Below are 11,302 nucleotides of genomic sequence, written 5' to 3' on the forward strand. Positions count from 1 at the left end.
CGGTGGGCGGGAGAGGGCGGGGTTACACGGGAGGTGGGCGGGGTTACACGGGGGGCGGGCGGGGTTACACGGGGGGTGCCACCGGACGTGACGTAACGCCAGTCAGCTGGTACCCGTGCATCGAAGATTCGAGTCCGCGATCCGCTGCGTTCCATTTATGAGGCGCGCTAAGTTGCTCGCCTCGCTCGCACCCTCGGTCTCTTTTTTTTTAAAAGTCATTGTAATTATCTCGCTCTCACACCGAACGGGTCGACTGTGCATCTTGCGCAACTTTCCCACAAATCGTACTCAATCGGTGCTTGACATACGCGCGAGCGACACGTGCGTTGAGTCGAGTCGGCGATACCGAATCGATCCGCCGCCGCGTGGTATCGGGATGTGTGGCGTCTAATCCCCTGCGCGTGGTTCACGATTTGAGGTTTTTCGTCTCTCTCGCGCTGTCGTGGAGGCGACTATGACGGACGTGGTGGTGAAGCAAGAGGCTACGGACGCCGTGGACCTGGAGAGCAGGTAGAGGCGCCGAGCTGGAGAAGAGCAGTGGCTCCATCCACTCGCCCACGTGCCCCCGGGGTTGCTGGACCGGGCACACATGGGTCGAACACACGGGCCCACCCATTGAGCAAATTGGTGAACATGTCCTGTGCCGATTTATGCAAAGGCGTAGCCCTGCAATTGCTTGCTCGTCGCATTGCTAGCGGAAGGGCCTGCACTATAAAGGGACTGTATCGAGCTTGTCTTAAAGGCACGTTGAACTCCTCTGCCAAATCTAGATCGAAAATTAATTTCTTCAGAACTGCTTGTTGCGTTTCTCCCCCCGCACCCCTGATCATCACGGGTGGCGACGTACGGTGCGAAAGAAGTTCAACAACATTACCGTGGTTTAGGCATCTTGGAATAAATAGGTGGGGGAAAACCGCACGCTTCGTCACCGCAAGCCACCTGCCGATCGACTACCGCGGCGTGCTCATACTTGTGGGTAAACAGAGGTTTGGTGGGAGGGATTCAAGAAACGTGCCCGGTTTCAGTTTCATTTCATTCATTTCATTAGGTATAGCCCTGTGAGCCATTCGGCTCTTGAATCGGGTGCAACCGCAACAAACAGAAAAAAACATGAACATATAAAGTGACTATGTGTGGCCGTGCAAACAGAAAATCCAGGGGAAAAAAAACAAACCCCAGTAAAAAATATTCCTGAAAAAAGGCACCGTACACCAACGCTCGTGTGCAAACAAAATCCCAGCGGGATTTCAGGCTGCGTGGAGATCGAAACGTCGACCCGACCACCTCCGCGTTGCAAGTCCAGTGACAGGAGGACAATGAATGACACGTTCAGCAGCATCCTGTTGACGTAATGAGAGCGACCTGGACCTATAGGAACTCATCAACACAGCTGTTGGCGTTATCGGTTTGTAGGAACGTAAGACTCGCTCGAGTACTTGAAGTGACACCGAAGAGAACGAGATGGGCTTAAGTTTCCACTTAAAGCTTTCGTGACTGCAGGGGATTCATTTTCTTGGTTCTTACGGTAAAGTCACGTAGAAGGGAAATAATAAAAATAATACATATAAGAACCAAGAGGTAGGCTTAGTTTAGAAAACAAGCAAAGAGACAATGAATTTCGATTGAAAGCTTTCGTTACTGCAGGGATTCATCTTCTTTGGTTCTTTCGGTAAAGTCACGTAGAATGAGAATAAAATAAGACAACAACATTCAAGAAGACAATGAATTGTCAGGAAGGCTGAGTTTGGTCAGGACATGTCATAGCTTATAAGGGACGATGACTATACTATTTGTATTGTAGCAGGTAAGGCGCCGTCCATAAATGACGTCACGCACCTAGGGGGGAGGGGGGGGTCAGACATTTGTGACGATGTGTGACGAGGGGGGGGGTTTGAGAAATGTGACGTCACATAAAATGCGCAACTTTAAATAAACATAGACAACACGTTCTACTTAATTAGTAGAGTGCAGCGCCACATTAAATACGCGCTACAATGACAATAGTTAAAAAGCGATTTGAAGCGTGTTTTATTTTCTTTGGGGGGGGGGGCAGAGCTTTGTGACGTCATTTGAGGGGGGGCTCTGACTTTTTGTGATGCCGTGTGACGAAGGGGGGGAGATAAAAAATCGTCCAAAATTGCATGACGTCATTTATGGACGGCCCCACACAGCTATGCAGCTTTTTTTTCAGAAGCGACCTGGCCAGAGATGATAGCGCAACGAAGTGGCTTATATGGACATCTATTGCAGCCAAATAATCTCAACGCATGTTTCTCAAATGTGGAGGGAAAAGCCGGAAGACCGGAGAAAACTCCACGCCATCACGGGGAGAACATGCAAACTCCAAATATACAGCAGGCGGTCAGCGTTGGGATCGAACCCACGACCCTCCTTGCATATCAGTTTTTGGAAATAATACCTCGCCACCGTGGCGGTCGAGACTAACGACGGAGTGGCAGACAAAAGAGTACACACTCGACTGCGGAGATGGAGCAGCGGCAATGAAGCTCGTGTGAGCCAAAGGGACCGTTTCATCTCTGGTCCGTGAGAGATGGTGACGTCTTGAGGTCATCATCCAGCATTTTATGAACGATGGACTCATTACATTATCGAATTGAGTTATAGTATTGGACTACACGAACTCGGAGCAGATGCACCATTCAAGAGTTCTATACATGAGCCCTCTGGTGTGCATGAATCATATGAACCAGTCAGTAGGGGCACTCCCGCTCATCGTTGGAAAGGTCATGCATGCATTTAACACACACAGGACCCATTAGTGTGCAAGAAAAAGGTTGGTGCATGTACCTCTGCAATGCAAATGTGACCCAGTTCAGTCTTACAGACGAGACTAATTTAACCTTGTCCCCCTAGTTCTCACCCGGTTAAACAAGATGAATTTGAAACTTGAGGTTTACAATGAAATAACAACACTTAAATACGTGCTGTTTACCTTGTTTTAAGCTTACGATGTACCTTTTTTTCATAAGGGGTGCTGTGTTAATTTCAGCAGGGTGTATTATCTTTTTTTGCAGTTTTATATGAGCTAAGCCGAGCCAAGAAAGCTATACGCTTGCCAAAGATCTATGGAGAGAAGTATTTTAAACGTGATGACGTCACCCTGCTGCTCTATATAAAAAACCGGGAGCAAGCGAGGGCTTTACCATTCTGGCGAATTGCTTGATGATGCTGGATGTATTTACCAGCGAAACGTCGTACTCAAACTATAAATGTGGATTAACTCTTCAACACACCGGTGGGCTGAAGTAGTGAATTATTGTCTTTTGTCAACGTGACACTTTTTTTGCTGATTGGCCGTGTCGGGTGGTGGAGGGTTACGACACATTTATAAATAAACGCGATCTAACCCACAAACCTTTATTATGAATTTTAAACGTACTTTATATTGTAGAGAAGCTAAAGAATTAATTATTAAATAAGGTTAATAGTGGTCACTGGTGCTCTTACTAAAAAAAAGCAAAATAAATCAAATTGGAAATTGGCAGAACGCGCCAAGAGGAGAATGTCGAGAGATGAGAGATCGGTAAAAAGAAGCAGAGGGGAGACAGCGGAGGAAGATGGATGACAAGATGAAATCAAAGACTTTGTGGAGGCCACTATTAGACAAGAACAAAGAATGGAGAAATATAGCAACTAGTTTAGCTCAATCGTAACCAAATTCATTACGACTGCTTTTTATATTTGGCACCGACAAGCTTTGTTTTCCACTCTAACTTACAACGGGGCGTGTGGCATTTCAGGCATGGGATAATTTCACTGATTTATAATGCATTTCAGTCATCGTTTCTCTTTCATTTATGTTTTACAATACATACACTACATGGTGATGATGGAGCAGTAACGCCACTGCCAATTGCCGTCTTCGTTCTCAGAATAATAGAGCTGTGCCAGCAGTTCCCACATGGCATCACGGACCAGGTGATCCAAAATGACATGCCACAACTGGAGCCCCAGCAGAGAGCCATGGCCATCAACCGTCTGCTCTCTACGGTGACTTTAGTTTTGCATGTGCAACACACACACACACACGTGATCTACCAAATTTGTACAATTAGTTTTGCGTCTTGTCATCGGTATCGTCACAATCCATCGGCAGATAGCCCATAGGTGTCCACTGGACATTTTGTCATTTGTTTACACTTTCCTTTCTGTCTTGTGCTACTATTCTCAAGTAGTGAGTATATTATTTCGTGTCTACACCATAATACATCTTGTTTGTCCGTTAGAGTTTGAATTTGAATTCTGGCCGCTCACTCTACAGCTGAACCGCCTCGCTGTCTTGATGCATGCCCGTGTATTCAATATTTATCAATCTACTTTGCACTCAGAATATGTGTATAGTATGTGTCTATATATTTGTTTTATCATTGCCTTCGTAATCTGAAAGTATTATTTACACAGGGCCGGCTGGACTTACTAAGAAGTAATGCAGGTTTACTTTACAGACTTAAGGATGCTCAAGCTGCCAGGTACTGTTTGGTTTTGTTTTCAAGCTGTTTACATTTGCGATTCATTGCATCAGATTTCGTCACTAAAGCATTCTTTAAAGAAAGTTTCTTTTTTTTTACATTGCAGCAAAGTGAAAGGAGCCGATAATCAGGAAAAGCTCGTGTATCAAATCATAGAGGATGCTGGGAATAAAGGTAAGGATGTAATCGCACGTTACAAGATATGATTCAGCGTCAAAGGCTACATTCTTAGTGACAGTCTGAAACCACATACTGTGGTGAATAAAGATGAAGAATCGAGTCACTTATGTAAATGGCATGTTCTGTTTCTCCTGCGCAGGGATTTGGAGCAGAGATATAAGGTACAAGAGCAATCTGCCCTTGACCGAGATTAACAAAATCCTCAAAAGTCTGGAAAGCAAGAAGCTCATCAAAGCAGTCAAATCTGTTGCGGTATGGAAATGACTGAAACGCACGTCATTGCCGTAAACATACATGCACTATAATAAAATATATGTCCAATGTTTTATACTGCCAATATATGCAACTCATTAACACATTTTACCTGCTAGGATGCTATTAGCTACCTCAGAAAATAGCACTATGATGGGTCATAAGTAGGTATGTAATAATCAGATTAAAATCAGCTCTTGGGCCCAGAATACACGTGTATCAAGATGTGTGCGACAATTATTTAAATGACTTGTTTTCACAAATTATATCATTTGAATATTGGTGGGAATGAATAAGGCAGTAGAAACAAGAATTAACAAGCGAGAGAGTAGCTGCAGTATAAATGGTAGAAATTAGACAATGGATGCTTGATTGGAATTGTGACAATGCATCAGACTAGTTGGGGGAGGAGGAAAAGGGGAGTCATTACGTCAGTCGCAATGGGGATTTCAGTCGGTTAACTTCTGCTGTAACCGATCACGTGCATATTTAATTTCATAACTTGAAATATTTGTGTATTATGTAGGCTTCCAAGAAAAAGGTGTACATGCTGTACAACATTGAGCCGGATCGCTCTGTAACTGGTGGTGCCTGGTACAGTGATCAAGATTTTGAAGCGGAGTTTGTGGAAATCCTCAACCAGCAGTGCTGCAAGTTTTTGCAGCAAAAGGTATAGAGCATGTATCACAATTACTACTACAGTTAACTCTCGATTTTCCGTTTTAAAGTTTTCATTTATTAGGTATAGCCCTGTGAGCCATGCAGCTCTTAAGTCGGGTGCAACCGCAACAAACAAAATATGAATCTACATTGCAGAAAGCTATTACACCACAAGCAGACCAAAATAAAGCTACAAAAACAATGTAACAACAGTAATCATAGGAACTGTGATTTTAAATTTAACAATAAACGATATACATAATACGTACGACAACCTGCAGCCATAGCTGGCAGCACGACACTCCCAGTGTATGATGTGTGAGTCAGTGTATAATGTGTGAGCGAGTCAGCGGCAGTGTGAGTGAGTGTATGATGTGCGAGTGAGCCAGCACACGATGAGTGAACCTGTGTATGATGAGTGAATGGGTCAGTGGTTGTGCGAGTGTATGATGTGTGAGTGAGTAAGCACATGATGAGCGAGTCAGTGCATAATGTGTGAGTCTGTGCAAGGTGTGAGTCAGTGTATGATGTGTGAGTGAGTCAGTGTATGATGTGTGACTGAGTCAGTGTATGAGAAAATCAGTGTCGGCTCCCCCCCAACTCCGTGTGTCGATTGTCCGGATTGCAGATTAACTGAGCTTGTGACGACGGTAACTAGAAAATATGGCATTGCACACTCGTTCTTGCCTTTACACACGTGCTGGTTCTACGATTAACTGCTCAAGTGACACTGAGTGACCGATTACATGCACTCTTAAGTAACAATAAAAGCAGACAATGCATTCTATATCTTCATGCCTATTCTACAAAGGTAAAATAATACATGTGTCGCCTAATTTGAATATATCTTTGTATGTTATTTTTTATTTGGACCTCCCTAATATTACCCTGAAAAATTGATAGTTGACTGTAACTTACAGATTTAAAATATATTTTGCAACATCAATGTAAGTGGCTAGAGTGGCTATAGTTGTCATTCGATCCAATCTACTGGGGAATCGGTTCCGTATTGTAGCATGTCATTTGAATTGTTTTCCTTCGGTAGGCTGACGCAGCCCAGGAGAGCAAGCAGGGGCCATTGCTGCAAAGGAACAGTTCTTACGCTTCTTCCCATGAAGTGTGGAAATACATCTGTGAGCTCGGCATTAGCAAGGTCTCTTATTGCACCTCACGAACATTTCTATATTTTATTCTGCAGTAAATTATTACTCTTTGCAGCATTTAACAATGTGCTTAAGATGTGGGGTGACAGATGCATAATTGTCTGTTTTTCCTGGCAGGTGGAACTATCAATGGAGGATGTAGAGACAATTCTGAACACGCTTATTTACGATGGGAAGGTAGAAAGGACGATTTTGTCTGCGAAGGAGGGCACTGTAGGATGTGTCGATGGGTACATAAAACTTTTCCGTGCCATCAACCCACTGGTGCCTCCCACAGGGCTTGTCCGGACACCATGTGGTGTCTGCCCCGTAAGTATTGCCATGCTCACAAACCAATTTCAACTTTTGTAATGGGTGTGGGGAATTAATCGTTTCATTCTTGAGGGTCTAATAGCACTTTCAGATACTTTGGCAGGCCATATATTAACACATCTCGGTCACTTATATCACAAGAGATTCTTTCAGACACAAATAAATTGACCAAGCTCATTGCAACCGGTGTTGCCAAGTGGAAACTATTCTCTATAGTTACTGAATTGAGCAGCTTGCAGTGATGGATAAAGAGGTATATATCAAGTGGAAGGCCTCATGTGGCTGCAACCTATATAAATATAAATTGTGTCATATCCTTTGATTTTTTTGACTTTATAACCAGGCTAGTTTTACTACCCGGCTTCGTCCGAGACTTGAATTCTTGTTTGGATTAATACACGTTCTACGCGGAGGATGGGGGGGGGGATGCGTGACGTCAGCAGGCACACTGCGTGACGCTGCCGCATGCGGGTGACATCGCAGATGTGATGTCATCGCTCACTTGTGCAAAATATATCCATTATTGCACCCCCCAAAATACAAAAGTCTATTTTTATACTTTTTGCATTTTGTACAGTCCGGAAGCTACCCACATGCCAAATTTCAAGTTTGTTGCATGTCGGGAAGTATGCTAAACATTTCGAACAGACACACATAATCACAAATTTCCATTTTATATATCGATGAGCACATCTTTGTTAATGAGCATTTTACACATCTCAGATGCATGAAGTATGGAATTTAATCACTGTTTTCATTTTCACCAGATATTTCATGAATGTCATGAAGGCGGAGACATCTCTCCTGAAACATGTGTCTACATGACAGAATGGATGGCATTCTGATCTTTTTTAAATGTCCTTTTTGCTTTGCAGTTGGTCTATAAATGCGATCTTTATTGCAAAATGTAATTTATTTGAATGTTAACAAAATCCATGATTTAAATTTGTGCAAACCACGTGATACATTTTTAATTTTAGAAAAAGTTAAATATCAGGTCAAGTTCAGATACTACTTTCATGTCACAAAATGCCTAAAGTTAACCATATCGTAATGTTTAACTCCTTGTACATTGCCAAACAGTACTTTAGTTACCTGAATGCATCCATCTGGGAAGCTTTATTTAAAATGGAATATTATTTATTTTGTATAAAAGATGTATTAAAGTTGTACGTTTAAACATTGATATTAAAATAATCCTTAATTTTTGGAAGATTATGACACGTTAACTTGGAAGCGGCTGAATGTTTGCACAACTCAAGCTTACATTATCCTGAAAAGTATTTTCATGTTTGGACATGGCTTGTATAAATGATGAAATTAAGTGTATAACGAGTAAGTTAATTTAGTATTCAAGCCATTCCTGCTGTACAAAGATCATGAATTATAAAACATTTCCATATTCAGGATACTGTAGAACTGGCTAAGTAACAAATCCCTGATTCTGAGCAGCAGTGACTTCCACGTAGATGGGCTGAAAACTGCACTTAAAAAGTATAGTTATATTAGCCATGAGCAATCCACTGCTGAAGGCCTCCCGAGTTCATGAGCCTGCGATGTGGATGTATATTTTGCTTGCCAATCATTCTAGCAAGCCCACTTTTAAATAAAGTCCACAAAAAGGCGAGCTGAATGCCGCCAGCATAAGCGGACAGCTCCGATTAGTAGTTCTTGTAACTGCATATATCTCTGGTCTACACCAACAATTTATCCACCGACTACTCGACTTTCAGATCAATATAACCCAGCAGCAGCCTTTAATCATGTGAAAAAGCTGTATAGCTCATAAGATAGGGTGTTTGGGTTAGATCACGTAAATGTGGCGTTAAACTCGCCACCACCCAACAGCCAATTACGATTGTCACGTAAATAACATGCCAATTCGCTATTAGTACAGCAACACCGGTGTGTCGGGAGGGCAAATCCACAACATTTTCAATCTATAGCTCATCGGATTCCTCCAGTATAGACATTCTGACATTTGGACTGCTTTCGGCCATCCTGTGTCTCATCGGCGGGCAGGCTTGTTAAACACGCCGCCGAGCTGACGACACGTTATTTGGCAGGTTGCACTCCACACATCGGCGCCACCAGCTCCGTTCTAAACAACAACAACGACGACGAAGCCTCCGCCGTGCACGGGCTGCGGAGTGATCGCGTGGAAGGTCCACGTGGCACGCGTGGAGGGGAACACGTGGCCTCGCTAACCAGCCAATGGGCGGCCGCTCAGAGCGGAAATCCCCCGAGCTCTGCCCGCTCGAATATTGAGTTCCGCGTGTAAAATAACTTGTGACGGTTTAAAAACAAAGGGGGTGACACTCAAATGGCTTTTCACGAATGGGTTATCTCAATGTTTGCGGCGTTTTATTCGTCTAATTGGCCAGCAAGAGCATTGACTTAATAAAATATATAAAAGGTAATGGCACCATTAAAGCTCGGAACCTTTAATCACTTTGACCCGGAAGCCGCTGACGTCGGAACGCCCCCAACCGAACTTCCTCCCATCACAAGGCAGAAATCGATTCTGAAGTGAACTAGATTCACACTTCGCGATTCACGGATCGATTCAAAGTTCAACATCGTCTCTTTAGAAATGGGACCTTTTTTTGCCAGTATCAAAGTATGAGAAAAACCTAAAATAGGTTTCACCCTTACTGGCAATAAAACAAGTGGTAAGATGTTCAAACCACCAAATAGATACATTTTGAATGGTCCCCGCAAGTACTCTGTGTGGTTAATGCGAACATGATTCATTGCTAAAGGTTGCCATCTGGTGTTTTGAGCATCTTAACACCTCTTGTATTGCCAAGAAGGGTAAACACCTACTGTATTATTATTTAATACTTTGACACTGGCAAAACATTTCCCATTTTGTAGCTGCTCACCCCGAGGTATACATGCCCTGATAGTGCATTGCCATCGTCATGTTCGCCTGTGGTGTTCTCTGGTCTGACATTGGTGAAACTAGGCCATACAGAAGGCTGATATGTCTTGATGATGCCCATATATTATCACAGCATGTTTGTTTGCATGTTCGCCACAAGTACCGTGTGTGGTTAATGCAGTCACTTAATTCCTTGCAAAATGTTTCTTATCTGGTATTTGAACATCTTAACACCTACATTTTGATTTAAAGCTTTCGTGACTGCAGGCATTCATATTCTTGGTTCTTTCGGTAAAGTCACGTAGAAGGGAAACAATAAAATAATAATAAAATATATATGAAACAATACAATTCTCACGATGTTTCGACTGCAACACAAGCAAATCATCACACACCTGATGACGATTGCTTGTGTTGCAGTCGAAACGTGATAATTTAATTGTTTTATATTTTTTTGTTTCCCTTCTACGTGACTTTACCGAAAGAACCAATAATATCTTAACACCTGTTTTATTGCCAGAGAGGGGGTAAAACACATTCTTATTTTTTCACATCGTCTCTAAGGTGTGTGCGTTTACAGCTGCGAGTGGCCGCCAATAAAAATAAAACAATTCTTGAATCTTTATTGTCAAACATCTTGGCCATTAATTGATTTGCCGTAGGTGGCGGGGGAGATCAGAAAACCATCCCTGTCAACCCCTTATCAGTAATTAATTAGTAAAACCTTATTACAGACCAATTCAGAACTTATTGGTCACCCCGTGCCCCTTATAAATCTCAACGTTCATCCCTACAAAGTCCCATCACAAGGGAGAAACACAAATAGTTCTACCTGATGACGGTTGCTTGTTTTGCGATCGAAACGTCGTACTCTATTATTTAATTTAACAGACAAAATTCATGTCTTTGCCCGTATTGAAACGGCTGCAAGCCGTATGGACCTGAAAACTAATTTAACCCTGTACAAGAATACAGAGTAAACCGTATGGGGTTGACAGCTATGGAATATTTATTTATACTGGAGGAATCCGATGAGATGTATAGCTCTTTAACAGCAGAACGTTGCAACATATAATACAAAACCACGATAGGAGCGCAAAGTACAGGAAAGGTAAACCAATCGCTTGAAAAAAAGTGATTAATGAGTAAAACTATATGAAAAAATATATATGATCAGGTAGGACGCACTGAACTACGTGCTTTGTTTTTCAGAAAGAAGCGAGCTGACCACAAATGATAGCTCAAGGAAGTTTCTCATCGTGTGGACATGGATCGATAAATCGTCACGGCGAACGATGACAACACGAACCAAAAAGTTCCGCACGAGTGGCCAAATGAACCCCAAGACCCGCACCACGTGT

At 42.7% G+C, this 11,302-nt stretch overlaps 1 protein-coding gene across 1 annotated transcript; it reads left to right on the plus strand.

Moving 5' to 3' along the window:
• The first annotated feature begins 103 nt into the window (after nucleotides 1-103).
• On the plus strand, nucleotides 104-8,278 carry POLR3F (RNA polymerase III subunit F). Its single transcript, XM_032948347.2, has 9 exons — nucleotides 104-510; nucleotides 3,894-4,011; nucleotides 4,423-4,490; nucleotides 4,597-4,664; nucleotides 4,810-4,922; nucleotides 5,449-5,592; nucleotides 6,628-6,735; nucleotides 6,863-7,054; nucleotides 7,825-8,278. Exons 1-9 carry the CDS (start codon nucleotides 455-457, stop codon nucleotides 7,900-7,902), a joined length of 945 nt encoding a protein of 314 aa, XP_032804238.1. The 5' UTR covers nucleotides 104-454; the 3' UTR covers nucleotides 7,903-8,278.
• The last annotated feature ends 3,024 nt before the right edge of the window (nucleotides 8,279-11,302 follow it).

This window comes from Petromyzon marinus, chromosome 6 (assembly GCF_048934315.1).
Source record: "Petromyzon marinus isolate PM22_M1 ecotype Great Lakes invasive population chromosome 6, UKy_Petmar_22M1.pri1.0, whole genome shotgun sequence".
Classification (NCBI taxonomy): Eukaryota; Metazoa; Chordata; class Hyperoartia; order Petromyzontiformes; family Petromyzontidae; genus Petromyzon; species Petromyzon marinus.